At 44.3% G+C, this 22,510-nt stretch overlaps 1 protein-coding gene across 2 annotated transcripts in view; it reads left to right on the forward strand.

Moving 5' to 3' along the window:
• Positions 1–2,534: 2,534 nt before the first annotated feature.
• The window catches only part of pdlim5a (PDZ and LIM domain 5a), a 121,274-nt gene continuing 101,298 nt past the window's right edge, over positions 2,535–22,510 (forward strand). For both annotated transcript variants that reach the window (XM_084176645.1, XM_084176646.1), the window contains exons 1-2: positions 2,535–2,670; positions 16,589–16,755. In XM_084176645.1, coding sequence (XP_084032771.1) covers positions 16,657–16,755 — 99 coding nt within the window. In that variant the 5' untranslated portion in view covers positions 2,535–2,670; positions 16,589–16,656. The remainder of the gene's footprint in view (positions 2,671–16,588; positions 16,756–22,510) is intronic.

A 22,510-nucleotide genomic window follows, 5' to 3' on the forward strand; every position in this document is an offset into this window, starting at 1 on the left:
CTGATGAAATGAACACAGTAAAAAACATTGTGTGAAAAACACTGTAAAAAACAAACACTGTAAAAAAAAAATGCGTGTGATTTTTTAAAATCAGTATTATTTCCTGATAGTTGCTTGTTGTATATACAATTTACACTGGACCTTTTAATCAGCAGGTTTGCATGGGCGGGAGTTTTGTCTTTCCATGGTGATATCACCATGCGGTAAATTGGTTAATAGACCAATAACAAAGAGAGTACCAAACTTCTCTGCAAATAACAGCTAGTTTTCAGTTTTCCCATCCCCACTCAGACAACTCACAGACAGACCTAGATAAAATTATTTATTGAGAAATATGTTTTTGCTAAAAAAGCAATTTTTGCCCCATTTGAATGGAAATCTATTACAGTAAAGTACTTAATTGTTACCCAGAAAGTATTTGATCTTGATATAAACACGTCTGCATTGGGCCTTTAAGTGATGCCATAAAAGCAGAAAGTTAAAAATATATATATATATTTTATCCTGTTTTGCATGGATTTGATCATGTTTTACCTGTCTTGAATCAATGGTTCTGTCTGGTATCACTCAACGGACAGTGTTTTAACGCATGACAGAGAGTGTGTAAAATGTGGGATTAATGTCACACCATCAGTTGCTTGTTGATGAGAGTGATGATTACATGGGTTGCGACAAGGACATACTGGCCTGTATTCACAAAGCATCTCAGATTAGGAGTGCTGATCTAGGATCAGGCCCCCCCCCGTCCATTTAATGTCATTTATTCGGATCTAAAAGGCAAAACTGAACCTAGATCAGCACTCATACTTATGAGATGCTTTATGAATACGGGCCCTTGAGCGATGATGGGAGAGAAGCGGCAGTGGACATTCTTGCCACTAGAGGGCTGTAGATACCCATTCACAGTATAGCCATCCTTTAATCTGATGGTGAAGTAGACAAGCACAACAAAATGTACTTTGGAAGACTGTTAACACACCTATACCAAATTAAAACATACTGTGTGAGTCTGTGTCTGTCTGTCAACCAACCAATGAGTGAATTAATGAAAGACAGAATGAATGAATGAAAGAAAGAAAGAAAGATCGAGATTTCGTCCCAAATGGGACCCTATTCATAGTGCACTACTTTTTACCAAAGCCATATGGGCCCTGGTCAGAAGTAATTATCTAAATGGGATATAGGGTGCGATTTGATGCGCAAACAGTAATCATTCAATCAGATCTCCTTCTTATATAATGTACGGAGTTCAACATTAATATCTGAAGAACAATCAACTACTGGATTTTCCCCTCTGCTAGTTCCCCTAGTCTCCAAGTGGCACTAATTTTCAGCAGCTGATTGAGGGAAAAGATGACATCACTTTCCATGGCGCTTGCTGAAACTGGATATGTAATCAGGAAACCAGAATACCTGGTATCTGAAGTCAGCGATACCAAGGATATATCCCAAATGGTACCCTAATCCCTATTTAGTGCACTATTTTTGACCAGGGCCCATAAGGCTCTGGTCAAAAGTAGCGCACTATATAGGGATTAGGGGTGCCATTTGGGACGTAAACCCCAGTCTCTGCAGCTGCATAGCTGTGAGGTGCAATCAACTGGATGCTCCACTCACTTCTACTGCGATGTACACATCTGCAGTGACTTACAATACTATAGAATAGATTAGAATAGGATATATTTTTCTCAAGGGAATTTAGAGCAAACAAATGAGTCCCAATATGAATGCCATCCATACATTTATCCCATAATGTACTGAATATAGTAGCCTAGGCCTAGTCAATATTCATTATCCATTACCTGAAGGTATCTATTTATTTTATATTTGTTTCCCTCATTTACTGTAGCTATCGTGAAAGACTTCACAACTCTGGAGCAGGAGCAAACTGCATGCTAGCTCTGGTCCAGGGCGCTAGTGCGCGTTTCTCCACCAGTGGGCCTGGTCCTAGACGAACGCGCACTAACGCCATGGACCAGAGCTAACTGAACGCTATTACTGGGATGAGAATGAAGTAAGTCTAGTTTTGGCATCCTTCTCACTCTGATTAAAGTGAAACTTACCGTAAAATGCAATTAGAATTGCTATCATACACACATCCAGCATCAGTCACATTAACTTGAACAAACACTTCGTTGAGCAGATTTTCTTGGGTCATTCACAATTATAAGCTATTTGAAAAAAAAAATTATATATATATATATATATATATATATATATATATATATATATATATATATATATATATATATATATATTAAGTAGGACACTGCATATATCATTTAATTGACATTTTAATGGGTTAATGTTCACAGAAATATATTGGATATTATTCTCTGTATGTCCTTTCTTTTTTTCTTTTTTTCTTTATTGCTTTCTATTTTAAGTTTTCATTGTTTTCTTTCGTCATCACCATGAAAATCGCGTGCATTCAAACAGCACACCTTATGAATCGAAACAAATTAATGCACTGATACTGCCCTTGCTTTCATGATGTAAAATGAAGAGGGCAATTCGCCTCCCTCGCGGTTGAACTGAATGAAAAGAGCGGAGTTCGTGGCGGAAGTCAAACTGGTCTGGGACGCTGAGGAAAGCCACAGGAGCACATTCCCATTGAACTGGAGCAGACAGTAGTCGTGAACAACGGAGCCTGGACCGCGCAGTGAAGAGGTGGGTGAACCAATCTGCGAAACATCTATTAGCATGCATGGCAAAGGAGATGACAACCGCGCTGAAACAAGTGCACTGGGGAAAAAATGTTCTACAATAGATGATGGGTTAGTTAGTTAAGATCTGTGTTCAATGCCCCGTGCCGTGTGAGACTGGGTCAAGTGCAGGGTTGGGTAGGTTACTTTCTAAATGTAATTTGTTAGTTACTAGTTGCCTGTCCCAAATTTTCATCAGTAAAGTAATTTTACCTCTGACTTGTGGTCAGACTTGCTCGGGTGGAACAAACTTAGACTTGCACCTTTTTTCGATGTTGATTTGAATGTCATTCAGAAAACAGAAAGGTGTCATAATGTATTATTTTTTTCTCGCAAACATCCTTTCTGAATTTAAAAGAAACACAAGAAGTAACCATCTAGTTTTTCAAAAGTATTGGTAATCTGATTACAACATTTGTGCTGGTAAAGTAACCGATTTACTGTTATGTTTTGTGTGTGTAATCAACCCTGGTGTGTTACTGCCCAACCCTGGCCAGGTGAAGGATGATGCATATTGTAACCATGGTCACCCTAATTAGTATAGGCTATATTGTTTTTACTGGGCTGCTGCTATAGCTTATTTACATTACTTGTCATGAACCTGTCATAAAGTCCTCTCATAATGTAAGCTGTCATAAAGTCCTCTCATAATGTAGGCTAAATTGGTGAAAAAGGAATACATTTGGGTTTGCTTGTAATGTGTGTGCCATCACATTATTTCATTCCAACACATTTCAACACAACTGAAGGCTACCTTTCTATTTGTAGCATTTGGCATTTTCTGTCACAAATACAAACTCGATTAGATATACTTACTGTGTGTGTGTGTGTGTGTGTGTGTGTGTGTGTGTGTGTGTGAGTGTGTGTGTGTGTGTGTGTGTGTGTGTGTGTGCGCGCGTGTGCATGTGTAGGGGGACGTGTATGTGCATGTTACTTTATTTTTTTCATTTGACGGAGAAAGAGAGAGAGAGAGAGAGAGCAGATTGAGTTGCATGTGGAATAGATAGATCCTGTTAACCTCAGCTACTTACCAGCAGTGACCATCAAGCAGCAGACATCAGTGTACTATTTTCATTCATTGTTGTTGAAGAGAGACAGTGAGGAGAGGGAGGCAGGGAGCTTTACATTGCTAGGGGTGGGTGTGGGTGCATTGATGTCGGGGGGTGGGTGCTTTGATGTTAGCTCAGTGATTGGACCAGATGCTTTGATATCCCTCTGAGACCAAGCTTGCCTCTCATGTAGTGGCTTAAGCCACGGCCATATGGCCTCAAATTGTATAGTAGGAAGAAGGCACATGTTCTTGTTGTTTAAAAAAATACATATTGTCAATGACTGCATTAGGAATTGTAATAATTCAATTAATCATTAAATAGTATAAACGTGTCATATTGTTACAGATTCTGTGCACAAAGCCCAGACTGAGTGACATGTAATGGAGCAGTCCAGGGAATCTGCTCTTGTGTTTATCATTTCACTGAGCTGTCTACATCAGCACAAGAGCTACTATGTGGCACAGGCCTAGCCCTGTCTGCAGCCAGGGGGACGAGGTAGGAAGCCCTGTCTGCAGCCAGGGGGACGAGGTAGGAAGCCCTGTCTGCAGCCAGGGGGGTGAGGTAGGAAGCCCTGTCTGCAGCCAGGGGGACGAGGTAGGAAGCCCTGTCTGCAGCCAGGGGGACGAGGTAGGAAGCCCTGTCTGCAGCCAGGGGGATGAGGTAGGAAGCCCTGTCTGCAGCCAGCGGGATGAGGTAGGAAGCCCTGTCTGCAGCCAGGGGGATGAGGTAGGAAGCCCTGTCTGCAGCCAGGGGGATGAGGTAGGAAGCCCTGTCTGCAGCCAGGGGGACGAGGTAGGAAGCCCTGTCTGCAGCCAGGGGGATGAGGTAGGAAGCCCTGTCTGCAGCCAGGGGGATGAGGTAGGAAGCCCTGTCTGCAGCCAGGGGGACGAGGTAGGAAGCCCTGTCTGCAGCCAGGGGGATGAGGTAGGAAGCCCTGTCTGCAGCCAGGGGGATGAGGTAGGAAGCCCTGTCTGCAGCCAGGGGGATGAGGTAGGAAGCCCTGTCTGCAGCCAGGGGGATGAGGTAGGAAGCCCTGTCTGCAGCCAGGGGGACGAGGTAGGAAGCCCTGTCTGCAGCCAGGGGGATGAGGTAGGAAGCCCTGTCTGCAGCCAGGGGGATGAGGTAGGAAGCCCTGTCTGCAGCCAGGGGGATGAGGTAGGAAGCCCTGTCTGCAGCCAGGGGGATGAGGTAGGAAGCCCTGTCTGCAGCCAGGGGGATGAGGTAGGAAGCCCTGTCTGCAGCCAATGGGGTGAGGTAGGAAGCCCTGTCTGCAGCCAGGGGGATGAGGTAGGAAGCCCTGTCTGCAGCCAGGGGGATGAGGTAGGAAGCCCTGTCTGCAGCCAGGGGGGTGAGGTAGGAAGCCCTGTCTGCAGCCAGGGGGGTGGGGTAGGAAGCCATTGACTGACAGACAAACAGACCAGACAGACAGGCAGGCAGGCAGGCAGGCAGACATAGCCTCTAAAACACAGGCAGACAGGCAGGGAGGCAGGGCGTTAGACAGATGGTTGAAAACAGACAGACAGATGGAGAGATGAACAGAGAGACAGGCGGAGCCTCTAGTGATGGGTAAAAAAATCGATATAGTTACATATCGGGATATTATTTTTGACAATATATCGTATCATTTTGACAATATCGCAATATTATTTTTGCGCTAGTTGGCTGTACCTGCACCAAAACTCCAGTATTTTTTTATTTACATGACTGATCAAAACTTGTTTTCTTATGGCTCTCTGTTGTATCTCTGCAGCAGACTTATGGTGAGCAATATGTTTGGAACATTGAATCGCAATAATCTCACAGTATCGAATCGCAATACATATTGAATCGGCACATAAGTATTGTGATAATGTCGTATCGTGAGGTCCCTTGCAATCCCCAGCCCTACCTAAAACACAGGCAGACAGACAGAAAGACAGACAGGAAGGCAGGCGGACAGGGGGTTGGAATACAGACAGACAGACGGACAGACAGACAGACAGACGGAGCCTCTCCAAAACACAGACTGACTGACAGACAGACAGAGCCTCTCCAAAACACAGACAGACAGACAGACGGAGCCTCTCCGTAACACAGACAGACAGACAGACAGACGGAGCCTCTCTAAAACACAGACAGACAGACAGACAGACGGAGCCTCTCTAAAACACAGACAGACAGACAGACAGAGCCTCTCCAAAACACAGACTGACAGACAGACTGACAGACAGACAGAGCCTCTCCAAAACACAGACAGACAGACAGACAGACGGAGCCTCTCTAAAACACAGACAGACAGACGGAGCCTCTCCGTAACACAGACAGACAGACAGACAGACGGAGCCTCTCTAAAAGGGGTCCCTTAGCTTGAGCCTGCATGGGGAAACAGGAGAGGCACAGCTAATCCAAACTAAAGGCTGGAACTGGAACTGGACTGGACGTGAGTTTCCAGAAGAGACACACTCACACATCACCCACCCCACAGCCAGCATGCAGTCAACACACAACAGCTGCCCTAGCAGGAAGCAAAGAGAGTTAGGAAAGTTATTGTTTGCACAGGCACCCTCGATGGCTCCATACTCGGGATTGGTGGATTGGTTAAATAGTCTGGAATGTTCTGAAGGTGGGGGACCGGTAGGCTGTGACTGCGTCCCAAATGGCACCCTATTCCCTATATAGTGCACTACTTTTGACCAGAACCCTATTGGCCCCGGTGAAAAGTAGTGCACTATGTAGGGAATAGGGTGCCATTTGGGACAAGACTGTATTTAAAACAGGTGATTCATGAGAAGAAGTAAATTATAGGAGACTATACTGTAGGATCCATTATAGGAGAGTATACTGTAGGATCCATTATAGGAGACTATACTGTAGGATCCATTATAGGAGAGCATACTGTAGGATCCATTATAGGAGAGTATACTGTAGGATCCATTATAGGAGACTATACTGTAGGTTCCATTATAGGAGACTATACTGTAGGTTCCATTATAGGAGACTATACTGTAGGATCCATTATAGGAGACTATACTGTAGGATCCATTATAGGAGACTATACTGTAGGATCCATTATAGGAGACTATACTGTATGATCCATTATAGGAGACTATACTGTAGGATCCATTATAGGAGACTATACTGTAGGATCCATTATAGGAGACTATACTGTAGGATCCATTATAGGAGACTATACTGTAGGATCCATTATAGGAGAGTATACTGTAGGATCCATTATAGGAGAGTATACTGTAGGATCCATTATAGGAGACTATACTGTAGGATCCATTATAGGAGACTATACTGTAGGATCCATTATAGGAGACTATACTGTATGATCCATTATAGGAGACTATGCTGTAGGATCCATTATAGGAGACTATACTGTAGGATCCATTATAGGAGACTATACTGTAGGATCCATTATAGGAGACTATGCTGTAGGATCCATTATAGGAGACTATACTGTAGGATCCATTATAGGAGACTATACTGTAGGATCCATTATATGAGACTGTAGGATCCATTATAGGAGACTATACTGTAGGATCCATTATAGGAGACTATACTGTAGGATCCATTATAGGAGACTATACTGTAGGATCCATTATAGGAGACTATATTGTAGGATCCATTATAGGAGACTATACTGTAGGATCCATTATAGGAGACTATACTGTAGGATCCATTATAGGAGACTATACTGTAGGATCCATTATAGGAGACTATACTGTAGGATCCATTATAGGAGACTATACTGTAGGATCCATTATAGGAGAGCATACTGTAGGATCCATTTGGGCATATCTCTTCTAATGATGGGCGGCGCACAATTGGCCCAGCGTCGTCCAGGGTAGGGGAGGGAATGGCCGGCAGGGATGTAGCTCAGTTGACAGAGCATGGCGTTTGCAACGGCAGGGTTGTGGGTTCGTTTCCCACGGGGGGCCAGTATAAAAAATATGTATTCACTAACTGTAAGTCGCTCTGGATAAGAGCGTCTGCTAAATGACTAAAAATGTAAAAATGTAAAAAAAAATGATATTGGCTTGGGCGCTTGGCCTCTCCCATCTGGGGCCCCTCCCATCTGGGCCCCTGCCATCTGGGCCCCTCCCATCTGGGGCCCCTGAACAGCTGCACATCCCGACATTTCACTCAGAGTCTTGCTTAGAACTGCAAATCCCCTTTATAGGGGATCACCCTTCTGAATATTTTCCACTGTGAGTAAGAGTTGGTCCCAAATTGTAACCTATTCCCTATGTAGTGCACTACTTTTGACATGTCTCCCATAGGGCTATGATTAAAAAAAAATAGTGCACTAAATAGGGAATAGGGTGCCATTTGGGACGCAGCCTACTGTAAGTAAGGAAACTTCAATACATGAGTCGTGGGCACAGATAAGAGGACTTGGATGAAAAGGCTAGTAGAGTGGAGGAGATCAAATGAATGGATGAACACAAGCATTTTGGATATTGTAGTACCTAGACTACATCTACACATGTTGCCTGTTATTGTATGTTGTATTCTCTCTTGACTATCACCTGCCAATAAAAAAACATGATGAGATCAGAATCAGATTCACCGAGTTTAGGCCAGGCTCCGGGGTGAAGTTTCCCCTAGGTAAAGATCTAGGATCAGCTTCCACTCCTCTGATTCTAACCTTAACCATTAGCGGGGGAAAGACAAAACTGACCTAAGATCAGGGCCTAAGGGCCACCCCACACCGTGGTCCACAGTCAGCAAAGGTAAGGGAGTTGAAAATATGTTATGAGTCTCCAAATGGGACTTATCGTAGACTGTCAATAGCTAGTGTTTCTTTAGCATTTGATTTCATGCCGAAAAGGTTCAGCATTAGCTGACCTATGAACGTGCACTGTCTGAACACAGAGATCCTATTCAATTACTAATGTAATTACATGTGTCTGAATTACTCCAATAAATGTTTAGTGATTATAACAAGCTATCAGACCTGAAAAGTGTCCTGGCGTCTGAATGTAGTTGAAGTCGGAAGTTTACATACACCTTAGCCAAATACTTTTAAACTCAGTTTTTCACAATTCCTGACATTTAATCGTAGTACAAATTCCCTGTCTTAGGTCAGTTAGGATCACCACTTTATTTTAAGAATGTGAAATGTCAGAATAATAGTAGAGAGAATGATTTATTTAAGCTTTTATTTCTTTAATCACATTCCCAGTGGGTCAGAAGTTTACATACACTCAATTAGTATTTGGTAGCATTGCCTTTAAATTGTTTAACTTGGGTCAAACGTTTTGGGTAGCCTTCCACAAGCTTCCCACAATAAGTTGGGTGAATTCTGGCCCATTCCTCCTGACAGAGCTGGTGTAACTGAGTCAGGTTTGTAGGCCTCCTTGCTCGCACACACTTTTTCAGTTCTGCCCACACATTTTCTATAGGATTGAGGTCAGGGCTTTGTGATGGCTACTCCAATACCTTGACTTTGTTGTCCTTAAGCCATTTTGCCACAACTTTGGAAGTATGCTGGGGTCATTGTCCATTTGCAAGACCCATTTGCAACCAAGCATTAACTTCCTGACTGATGTCTTGAGATGTTGCTTCAATATATCCACATCATTTTCCTTCCTCATGATGCCATCTATTTTGTGAAGTGCACCAGTCCCTCCTGCAGCAAAGCACCCCCACAGCATGATGCTGCCACCCCTGTGCTTCACGGTTGGGATGGTGTTCTTTGGCTTGCAAGCACCCCCTTTTTCCTCCAAACATAACAATGGTCATTATGGCCAAACAGTTCTATTTTTGTTTCATCAGACCAGAGGACATTTCTCCAAAAAGTACGATCTTTGTCCCAATGTGCAGTTGCAAACCGTAGTCTGGCTTTTTTATTGCGGTTTTGGAGCAGTGACTTCTTCCTTGCTGAGCGGCCTTTGAGGTTATGTCGATATAGGACTCGTTTTCCTGTGGATATAGATACTTTTGTACCTGTTTCCTCCAGCATCTTCACAAGGTCCTTTGCTGTTGTTCTGGGGTTGATATGCACTTTTTGCACCAAAGTACGTTCATCTCTAGGAGACAGAACGCGTCTCCTTCCTGAGCGGTATGACGGCTGCGTGGTCCCATGGTGTTTATAATTGCATACTATTGTTTGTACAGATGAACGTGGTACCTTCAGGCATTTGGAAATTGCTCCAAAGGATGAACCAGACTTGTGGAGGTCTACAATCTTTTTTCTGAGGTCTTGGCTGATTTCTTTAGATTTTCCCATGATGTCAAGCAAAGAGGCACTGAGTTTGAAGGTAGGCCTTGAAATACATCCACAGGTACACCTCCAATTGACTAAAATGATGTCAATTAGCCTATCAGAAGCTTCTAAAGACATGACATCATTTTCTGGAATTTTCCAAGCTGTTTAAAGGCACAGTCAACTTAGTGTACGTAAACTTCTGACCCACTGGAATTGTGATACAGTGAATTATAAGTGAAATAATCTGTCTGTAAACAATTGTTGGAAAAATTACTTGTGCCATGCACAAAGTAGATGTCCTAACCGACTTGCCAAAACTATAGTTTGTTAACAAGAAATTTGTGGAGTGGTTGAAAAACGAGTTTTAATGACTCCAACCTAAGTGTATGTAAATCTCCGACTTCAACTGTAAACAAGTAACAAAGGACACTAGGCTGCTCCAGGAACAGTGAAAGAGTGGATAATAAAAAGGTTGTCCATTGGAAACTAAAATAAGTTCTCCTTCATACTTTCATATTGTTCCAATGCCGTGGAGTTTTGGGAGCCGCACGGCTACAATTAAGCATGATTGTTTTGTGTCTAGATTGCCTAAATTAAATGACTGTATTTCTGTCAGCCAGCCATTGGTGGTTAGCTTTCAGAGCGTAATGGTTGCGGGTTGGAGAGGACCTGCGTCCCAAATGACACCCTTTATCCCTACATAGTGTAGGTCCCAAAGGGCTTTGGTCAAAAGTAGTGCACTGTATAGGAAATAGGGTGCCATTTGGGACACAGCAGGGTCTCCGTCAGTACATGAGAACTATACATAATACGACAGTAGAGGCAGGATAGAATGGGTATTATGTAGGCTCAGGTGTGGGGGAACAGAGCGATCAGATGGCGAGACTGACATCGTTAAGAGTAAATCCACCACCGCCGCGCGGCTGGCTGCTCTGTGAGTGGTGCTGCTCATCTGAGCCCTCATGGTGTTGATGCTGGCACACCGCCCCTTTTCCCCACGGCGGGCACAATCTGCAGCAACAATAAAACTAAGTAATAACGGATCACACAAGAGCCACCGTTGGATAATTTACTTCCTTTTGTATTTCCCAATAAACAAAAAATAACTAGCTAGCTAGACGGCATATTTCACTTTTGTTTGGCGAAGGAGGATGCCTGGAGGGGGTTGCAAGCATTGCCTACATATGATCCTGCTGTTTGAAATGTGTATATCTGAACATGCCGTAAAGGCCATGGATCATTCTGTTGAAGCTCAGCTGTTCCCCTCAGGCTAGAAGAAGGACTGGGTGTAGCGTACATTGCACTGTGCCTGGGGGATTCTTTTGTTCATGTGGATGGTGCATTAAATGTAATTTATGTGGGACAGATTATCATGCAATTTAAACAGGGGTGGGGTGGCATGTGGGTGTGTGCAGTGTGTGTGTGTGTGCAGTGTGTGTGTTGGGGTGTGTGTTGGGGGGAGGGGAGGCAGGGGCAAAGCTAAGATCATTAGGGGTAGAGAGGTGATTATATGGGGCCTGAAATAGACACTGGAACAAAGGAAATTTGAATGGCACCACGTCTGAGGGTTGTGACTGCAGTGCATATACTCATTGTTTCTGTTATTATGACTGACTACCCCCACCTGGGCCTCAGATCCCCTTGGCCCCTCTGGTTCAGGGTCTATCCTGTCTCTATTGTAGTCCATGTTTCAGGTTCTATCCTATCTCTGTTGTAGACTTTCAGGTTCTATCCTATCTCTGTTGTACACTTTCAGGTTCTATCCTATCTCTGTTGTAAACTTTCAGGTTCTATCCTATCTCTGTTGTACACTTTCAGGTTCTATCCTATCTCTGTTGTACACTTTCAGGTTCTATCCTATCTCTATTGTAGTCCATGTTTCAGGTTCTATCCTATCTCTATTGTAGTCCATGTTTCAGGTTCTATCCTATCTCTATTGTAGTCCATGTTTCAGGTTCTATCCTATCTCTATTATAGTCCCTGTTTCAGGTTCTATCCTATCTCTATTGTAGTCCATGTTTCAGGTTCTATCCTATCTCTATTGTAGTCCATGTTTCAGGTTCTATCCTATCTCTATTGTAGTCCATGTTTCAGGTTCTATCCTATCTCTATTGTAGTAGATGTTTCAGGTTCTATCCTATCTCTATTGTAGTCCATGTTTCAGGTTCTATACTATCTCTATTGTAGTCCATGTTTCAGGTTCTATCCTATCTCTGTTGTAGTCCATGTTTCAGGTTCTATCCTATCTCTATTGTAGTCCCTGTTTCAGGTTCTATCCTATCTCTATTGTAGGGTACGTAATATAATGACACAAGTCCTGCTGAGACTGAGGCTGTCCTAATATGGACACTGTGTGTATATACAACATGGCACATTTTTGTTCAATCAAGTCAATGTAGTCGACCTCCATGTTATATTTTCAGAAAGCAGCACTGGGACTGAACTGAAATGCAACCCTGCCTTGGGTGGTCGCGGAGCAACTTCCATGTTACGCAATTGTTTGTTACCATTTCCATGGTTCCCATAATGGAAGTGGTGTTGCTCATGGCCCTTCCACGTGGCTCTTTATAAGCGATTAGCTGTAGTAGTAATCAGGGTCCCTTTGATCCACCTCCATTCTTTGGTACTTCCTATTCCTCTACACCCAGACTTTCCTGTGACCTCTGGTGACATCTGGGGACCTTTGGTGACCTGTGACCTCACGGCACAGGGCTGCAGCTGGTCAGTGGGCTGGCTTCCCTCCCCGGGGCTGCTCCTGTTACACCTGGCAGGCCTCCGGACAAACAGACTATGATTCAGACAGTCTGTCTGCCTGCCTGTCTGCCTGTCCGTCTGTCTCTCTGTCTGTACGTCTGTACGTCTGTCTGTCCGTCTGTCTGAGAGACTAACCAAGACCGTCCCCTCTGTGTGTTTCGCCTCTTTGTGTCAGTTAACGGCTTTATTTGGTGGAAGTTGTCATAACAGAGCATTTGTGCGGGAAAGTAGATGGAGATAATGAATCATAAATGTCTGTGGCAGATGGATGAACTCATTAATGCCTAATGAAATGCCTCAGCCTGTCACATAAGGTCATGCATTCTTTTCTCTCTTGGCTTTAATATGAAAAATCCCTTTGATTAGAGATTTACAAACCTTCATGAAAAATAAAATAACCATCATAACCATTTAAATGATATATATACTGTATTTATATATAAGTACATTGCCAAAGGTATGTGGACACCCCTTCAAATTAGTGGATTCGGCTATTTCAGCCACACCCGTTGGTGACAGGTGTATAAAATCGAGCACACAGCCATACAATCTCCATAGACAAACATTTGTAGTAGAATGGCCCGTACGAAAGAGCTCAGTGACTTTCAATGTGGTACTGTCATAGGATGCCACCTTTCCAACAAGTCAGTTCGTCAAATTTCTGCCCTGCTAGAGCTGCCCCGGGCAACTGTAAGTGCTGTTATTGTGAAGTGGAAACGTCTAGGAGCAACAACAGCTCAGCCACGAAGTGGTAGTCCACACAAGTCCTTTTCTGCGATAACATGGACTCTGTTGCCCCTTGCTGAAACAAGCAAGGTGTTAAATGCTAACTGCTGTTTGTAGAAGCTGGTACAGTAGATAGCTAGCATACAGAAATCGGTGGTGGTAGTGAAAACCTTTTTACATTTTGCTGTGGGAAATGAGGAGATTTGGGATCTTTCCCCCACGGCATCTTTCTGCCATGGCATTTCCGTTGTTTGGTTCGAGTTCCGTTGACCTCTTTACCGCATCTACTGTTCAGAGGAGACTGCGTGAATCAGGCCTTCGTGGTCAAATTGCTGCAAAGAGAAACCACTACTAAAGGACACCAATAATAAGAAGACGCTTGCTTGGGCCAAGAAACACGAGCAATGGACATTAGACCGGTGGAAATCTGTCCTTTGGTCTGATGAGTCCAAATGTGAGATTCTTGGTTACAACTGCCGTGTCTTTGTGAGACGCATGTGTGGTTCCCACCGTGAAGCATGGAGGAGGAGGTGTGATGGTGTGGGGGTGCTTTGCTGGTGACACTGTCTGTGATTTATTTAGAATTCAAGGCACACTTAACCAGCATGGCTACCACAGCATTCTGCATCTATATCCATCCCATCTGGTTTGGGCTTAGTGGGACTATCATTTGTTTTTCAACAGGACAATGACCCAACACACTTCCAGGCTGTGTAAGGGCTATTTTACCAAGAAGGAGAGTGATGGAGTGCTGCATCAGATGACCTGGCCTGCACAATCACCCGACCTCAACCCAATTGAGATGTTTGGGATGAGTTGGACCGCAGAGTGAAGGAAAAGCAGCTCAGCATATGTGGGAACTACTTCTAGACTGCATAAGCTGGTTGAGAGAATGCCAAGAGTGTGCAAAGCTGTCATCAAGGCAAAGGGTGGATACTTTGAAGAATCTCAAATATGTTATTTCATAGTTTAAATGTCTTCATTATTATTCTACAATGTAGAAAATAGTACAAATAAAGAAAAACCCTTTAATGAGTAGGTGTGTTCAAACTTTTGACTGGCACTCTATATATTTTGTTTGCTATTCCAACGGTTATTACGGAGACCGAGGTCATTTGGCTGGGCAATTACCGTCATCTAAAATTAAATGACTGTCACAGCCCTACTTTTGAATGAAGGCCCATTAAAGACAGCTATTACTGGCTGGGTGTACACACTGAGAGCTATGAGCTGGCTGTGGAACAACCGACTGAGTGCAACTATATCAGTCTCCTGCTAAAAAACGAGTCAATATTGGCCTGGAATAGAACTGAACGGAGAGGAGAGGACTTTTCCTCTCCCCTTTACCCCCTCTCCTTTACCCCCTCTCCTCCCCTGCCCTTTACCCCCTCCCCTCCCCTTTACCCCCTCCCCTCCCCTTTACCCCTCCCCTCATCTCCCCTCCCCTTTACCCCCTCCCCTCCCCTTTACCCCCTCCCCTCCCCTTTACCCCCTCCCCTCATCTCCCCATCCCCTTTACCCCCTCATCCCCCCTCCCCTTTACCCCCTCCCCTCATCTCATCTCATCCCCCCTCCCCTTTACCCCCTCCCCTCATCTCATCTCCCCTCCCCTTTACCCCCTCCCCTCATCTCATCTCCCCTCCCCTTTACCCCCTCCCCTCATCTCCCCTCCCCTTTACCCCCTCCCCTCATCTCCCCTCCCCTTTACCCCCTCCCCTCATCTCCCCTCCTCTTTACCCCTTCCCCTCATCTCCCCTCCCCTCATATCCCCTTTACCCCCTCCCCTCCCCTTTACCCCCTCCCCTCATCTCATCTCATCCCCCCTCCCCTTTACCCCCTCCCCTCATCTCCCCTCCTCTTTACCCCTTCCCCTCATCTCCCCTCCCCTCCCCTCATATCCCCTTTACCCCCTCCCCTCCCCTTTACCCCCTCCCCTCATCTCCCCTCCCCTTTACCCCCTCCCCTCATCTCATCTTTTCTCCCCTTTACCCCTCCCCTCATCTCATCTCCCCTCCCCTTTACCCCTCCCCTCATCTCATCTCCCCTCCCCTTTACCCCTCCCCTCATCTCCCCTCCCATTTACCCCCTCCCCTCATCTCCCCTCCCCTTTACCCCCTCCCCTCATCTCATCTCATCTCCCCTCCCCTTTACCCCCTCCCCTCATCTCCCCTCCCCTTTACCCCCTCCCCTCATTTCATCTCCCCTCTCCTTAACCCCCTCCCCTCATCTCCCATCCCCTTTACCCCCTCCCCTCCCCTTTACCCCCTCCCGTCATCTCCCCTCCCCTTTACCCCATCTCCCCTCCCCTTTACCCCATCCCTGTTAACCCCTCCCCTTTACCCCCTCCCTTCCCCTCCTTCACTAGTCCAGTATAAAGGGCCATTACATCACTGCTGTGTGGCTCAGTGTTTTGCCGGTAAGGGATTTGTCTTGGGGAATTGGTCTGTGTGCTGCGTTGTCCACCTATCTGCACAGCAGTTACATCTCTGATACGACTACCTACTATAGAGGTAGGGTTTGACATATTCTAAAACACTTGGGCTGGTTTCCCAGACACAGATTAAGCCAAGTCCGGGATTATATACCGACTCTCCATTAAGAATGCCTTTTACTTAATGACTAGGCTTAATCTGTGTCTGGGAAACCAGCCCCTGAGTAGCATTTGTGTTTAAACATCTTCTAGTCGTGTCCTTCAGTTGTAGCCTATTACTTATTAGAATAGTTTTCCACACAGTGATACGGTTTATTATTTTGGGAATCCTGTGGGCTGAGATTTGAAGGCTCTCGTTTGACAATGTTATGAGTTTTATTTTAAGAAACGTATTTCGCTCCCTTGTTTTATTTATGTGCTAGGAAGTACAGTGTATTCTCTCTGCATTTAATATTTAATCATATTTGAACATTGCATCTGACCACAGATTTTAAACTCAGATTTATGTATATATTAAATAAATGTTCACCTATATTAACATTGCATCATACCACAGATTTTAAACTCCGATTTATGTATATATTAAATAAATGTTCACATATATTGTTTTTGAATATAAGGTATGGTATTCAGGTTGATTTCAATCTTAACAGACTTTTATGGATTGTCCGTATTGCTTCCAATTATATAATAAACACAATCTCTTTCCCTTATCACATCCCAGATCTTGGAAGCCATAGTTACGGGGTTAACATACCAGTGGAAATCCATCCTTACCAGTGTTCTAGAACCATGAGCAGTAACTACAGTGTGTCCCTGCTCGGCCCTGCCCCATGGGGCTTCAGACTGCAGGGGGGAAAAGACTTCAACATGCCACTCACCATCTCCAGGGTGAGTACGCACACACACACGCACGCATGCACACGCACGCACAAACGCGCGCGTGCACACGCACGCACACACACACACACACACGCACACACAACCCCCTCCGTCTCCTCTTGCTTGACACCCTCTCAATATTCCCTGAAATGTCCTCTGGTTGGAGCAAGCATTGGCCCCTACCTTCTAATCTTAACCCCCCTCCTCCCTCCTCACCTTCTTGCTGCTCTGTTCACTGTCCTGGTGCCCCTCCCCCTCCCCCTCCCCCTGCCCCTCCCCCTTCCCGTTCCACCAGCCCACTTCACAGAAACCTCTCAGCTCTAGAATGGCTACCATCCCTACGATGCCATCTGGCTGTTGAGGGTTGTAAAAGACGATGGATGTGCTTTGCCTTAGCTCTCTCAGTGTTGCCGGCATACTGTCCAAACTGGCAACGCACTGAGGGCAGCAGTAGCCTAATGGATAGGTTATCTGGCTATGTGAGGTTTGGGTGCATTGGCAAGACAATGTAACTTATGAATGCCTCATGAGCTTATTTCAACTGTCATTCCCCATCAGCACCCAAAATGTATGGACCAGTCTTTCCCCTAGACTATTGGTCAGGTGAGTTGCAAACCCCCGCAAAAGTCCAAACCAAACAATTGAAGCCACACACTGTTTATGTGCCCCACCTACTGTATACAATGGTAGGCCTACACATGTATGGGTATATATGTTGTCCAATGCTATGTTGGTAATGCACGCCTCCCACGGTATAGAAATGAGTGGCGGAGAGAAGAGGGTCAGGGTTAACAAGGACTGGTGAGAGCGGGAGAGCCCCGCTGTAATGCCAGTCTATGACCTAACACTCTAATTGAACTCAGTCTCCCTCTGTTACATCTCTTGTGAGACATTACTCATACTCCATAAACACTATTGTTTCCACACCAGAGACCGAGCCATTCAATTCCATTTAAAGATTGTGGACGGAGCCTCGGAACACTGAAGAGCGGCAAGGACCTATCAGAGTTTCTCGAAGAGAGGCCAAAGGACAATGGGCTCCTCCCAAATGGCACCCTATTCCCTATTTAGTGCACTACTTTTGACTAGAGCCCCTATGGGCCTTGGTCATACGTATAGGGAATAGGGTGCCATTTGGGATGCAGACCATAACAGATATGGTCACTTCCCAATCTAACTACAGTAGAGGTTCTTGGAAAAAGCCGTGTGCATAGGTTATTAGAAGCCCCAGTGCTGGTGCCAGACCATTGTTTTTACCTCTATGATGCTTATTGTGGACATGCCTTACTTTAATAACTCTTTCTTGTTTTCTGACCTCGTTGTCTATGACTTAACAACCCCCCTCTCTCTGAAGTGTCCACAGTTTCACAATAGTATTTTAGGAACACTTAAAATGCTTTATAACTTATAACAGGCATGTACAGCGCCTTCAGAAAGTATTCATACCCGTTGACTAATTCCACATTTTGTTGTGATACAGCCTGAATTCAAAATGGATTCAAAATATTTATTTTCTTACCCATCTACACACAATACCCCATAATGACAAAGTGAAAATTGATAAGAAATGTAAAATGAAATACAGAAATGATGTATCTGTAAATGTGAGGCTGTGTACTGTATGAGACGTTCTAATGTTTTATTATTAGGCTCATAATATGTTATATCTCTATAAATAGCACATTTTCATTGACTCAAAATGTATTCATTCCTCAATATCATTTTGAGATGATAGCCAATAAGACTGTATTATGATAACATATATTGAGAGAGTATGACCGCCTTTGAGGACTCAAACTCTGCTCTTGACAGGGAATGATGCAACACAGCTGGGGGTGAGAACGCTGACAGCTGGGGGTGAGAACGCTGACAGTTGGGGGTGAGAACGCTGACAGCTGGGGGTGAGAACGCTGACAGCTGGGGGTGAGAACGCTGACAGCTGGGGGTGAGAACGCTGACAGCTGGGGGTGAGAACGCTGACAGCTGGGGGTGAGAACGCTGACAGCTGGGGGTGAGAACGCTGACAGCTGGGGGTGAGAACGCTGACAGCTGGGGGTGAGAACGCTGACAGCTGGGGGTGAGAACGCTGACAGCTGGGGGTGAGAACGCTGACAGCTGGGGGTGAGAACGCTGACAGCTGGGGGGTGAGAACGCTGACAGCTGGGGGGTGAGAACGCTGACAGCTGGGGGGTGAGAACGCTGACAGCTGGGGGGTGAGAACGCTGACAGAGAGATGCTTGGCTAGATCTGCTGTGTTAGATTTGTGAACGTCCCTCCGAATACTGCGATGGCCACAGTCTCAACTGTGGAGCCTGTGGGGAGCGTCATTCATTCGTCATTCTGCCAGACCAGCAGCTCTAAAAAAAAGGCGTAGATTGATGGTGTTGCTTTTCGGGGGGTGTCAATAAAAATGTTACAGCTGTGCTATGAAAGAAAGCCACAGGAAGAGAACCGAAGTGGACGTGTTGGCTATTGGAGCTTTTTTAGAGACACTTGTTTACTGTTCGGTCTTTCTCAACTGTGTGCCAGCTAGGGGGGACAGGCTTTCTCCAGGGTTACACCAACCCTTGTCTGGCCAGTGTTTAGGGGGGGAAGATTTCTCTAGACACTGATCTGGGGGCAGCTTTTCATTTCCCCCACTAATGGTTTAGGTTATTATTAAGGGGAGGGGAAGCTGATCCTAGATCTGTACCTAGGGGAATTTGGATTGACAGGCCCTACACTCTTGAGCATTTATCTTAATCAAACATGTTTGAGGCCTAAACAACAGCTTATCGTTTAGACACACGAATCAGTGTTTTAACAGAGGGTCCTGTTCTGTTTTACTCTAATATTAACGTTAATATTGAACCTCTTTGTGACGTCGTAAACCTTTGTATGGTCGGTCTCAAGGTGTCTGTACGCACATAAGGAGAAAATTGAGAACGCAAAGAGAGGAATTCTGTTTAGATGAGGTGCTTAACTCTAACTCCTCAAGGTGTCATAGAAATCACTCATCACTAATCTATCAGGCAACAGTAGTCAAGGTTTCATAGAAATCACTCATCACTAATCTATCAGGCAACAGTAGTCAAGGTGTCATAGAAATCACTCATCACTAATCTATCAGGCAACAGTAGTCAAGGTGTCATAGAAATCACTTATCACTAATCTATCAGGCAACAGTAGTCAAGGTGTCATAGAAATCACTCATCACTAATCTATCAGGCAACAGTAGTCAAGGTGTCATAGAAATCACTCATCACTAATCTATCAGGCAACAGTAGTCAAGGTGTCATAGAAATCACTTATCACTAATCTATCAGGCAACAGTAGTCAAGGTGTCATATAAATCACTTATCACTAATATATCAGGCAACAGTAGTCAAGGTGTCATATAAATCACTCATCACTAATCTATCAGGCAACAGTAGTCAAGGTGTCATAGAAATCACTTATCACTAATCTATCAGGCAACAGTAGTCAAGGTGTCATAGAAATCACTCATCACTAATCTATCAGGCAACAGTAGTCAAGCTGTCATAGAAATCACTCATCACTAATCTATCAGGCAACAGTAGTCAAGTTGTCATAGAAATCACTCATCACTAATCTATCAGGCAACAGTAGTCAAGGTGTCATAGAAATCACTCATCACTAATCTATCAGGCAACAGTAGTCAAGGTGTCATAGAAATCACTCATCACTAATCTATCAGGCAACAGTAGTCAAGGTGTCATCACTCTCAGCAGGTATCAAAAATCAAACCTCCGCTAGTTAGAGATGATGTCTTTTTTTAAACAAAGAGCCCTTTTACACTACATTAGTTTGAAACTGGTTTATTTTTAAAACTGGTTTTCAACTCTTAGGTTGTGTTTATACAGGGAGCCCAATTCTGATCTTTTTTCACTACTTGGTCTTTTGACCAATCAGATCAGCTCTTTTGCCAATAATTTAGAAATGGTCAGAATTGGACTCACTCTGTAAACACAGCCGTAATTTTGTAGTGTCAAGAGACAGATCTGGTGCCAAATCTGACTTTGAGACAGATCTGGTGTCAAATCTGACGTCAAATTAGATTCCCAAGCCATCTCTGTAGGTGTGAGACAGAGAGATACATTATTGGTGAATGCTGCTGTATGTATGTTCCACCATGCTACCAATGCTACCTTGCTCCGACATTCCTTTCAGACTGTGACACTCTGGGATTTAAGGTTGGCAGACAACCAAGTTCCCGCACCACCAACGGCAAGTACGTAGATTTGGAGTAGCGAGTCTGACAACGTTTCCCTCGGAGTGACAGTCTTACTCTCAAGTGTTCTCTGTGCAGTCCCAAAGGCACTGTTTTTCTTTGTCTTTCACACTCAGACAATGTTGTCATTCAGTTTCTCCGTCATTCTGTGAACACTGGGTTGTTAGGACTATTTTAGGTAGGCGTCATTTAGTTTTGCAATGTTGTACCACAGTCACGCAAATACATGGGTGCCATGTTTTCTTCAGTTCTCTGTCACATGACGAAATACCATTATGCTACTATTGCATGTCTTCATTCTCTGTGTTTGCATGTCTGTTAGCAATGTCTTCATTCACTGTGTCTGCATGTCTGTTAGCAATGTTCTACTTTACATGCTGTTTCATGTGGGTTCCCTAGGTCTTGCTGTATAGAGATATGGAGATCCTAGTCAATTCATAGTTTTTTTTGTTTTTCAAAATCTCTGAAACGCTTTACCTGCCTTGTCTTGGCTTTCTACGCTTACCAAAAGCAGCTGAGATTAGCTCACCGGTTATGGTTGACATGGAAGCCTGACTTGGAGAAACCATGGCTCTGAACACTGGGCCAGATTTTATATCTGGTTTGCAAAACATTACGTTATATAAAGTGTTCCGCGACTTTCCGTGGCTTTGGCAAAGCCTGCAGTGAAGTATCTATGGGAACATGGTTCTCCTTGTGTCTCTTTATTAAGTGCATGTCAGATCCAATTATAAGACAATGCAACACAGCTGTGGAGAAAAAAGCGAGTTATTTTCAGATGCATTGTATTGAATGAGTCAGTCCTCACGTAGAACAGCTGTTCATATTACAGGAATGTTCAATCACTTAAAAGGGTCTTTGGCTCGTATCAGAGCTTTTAAAACTCTCAGAACATAATATAGATTCTTACTGACGGATTACTCACATTTATATAAAGAGTCTTGAGGCCGTGTTTTAATATCAAATTCTTCCCCTATTTTTTCCCTTTATAACCTTGTATACGCTTGAATGCCTTTGGTTTCAATAGATTCAACAAAGACATTAGAAGGAAAAGCCTACTCCCTTATGGTATAATATCTATGTTTATGGTACAATCAATGGAAACGAGAGAGTCAGATATGGGATACTTTCATATTCCTGTATGGAAGGGAAGTGATTTCAGTTGGTTCAGTGCCTTTAGAATGTATTCACACCCCTTCCACATTTAGTTGTGTTGCAGCCTGAATTCAAAATGGATTAAATAGATTATTTTCCTCACCCATCTACACACAATACCCCGTAATGACAAAGTGAAAATAAGTTTTTAGACATTCTAGCAAATGTATTGAAAATGAAATAAAGAAATATCTAATTTAAATACATTACATGACCAAATGGATGTGGACATCTGCTCGTCGAACATCTCATTCCAAAATTATGGCCATTAATATGGAGTTGGTCCCCCCTTTGCTGCTATAACACGCTCCACTCTTCTGGGAAGGCTTTCCACTAGATGCAGGGACTTGCTTTCATTCAGCCAGAAGAGCATTAGTG

The sequence above is a fragment of the Coregonus lavaretus genome (assembly GCF_964263955.1).
Source record: "Coregonus lavaretus genome assembly, chromosome: 14".
NCBI lineage: Eukaryota > Metazoa > Chordata > Actinopteri > Salmoniformes > Salmonidae > Coregonus > Coregonus lavaretus.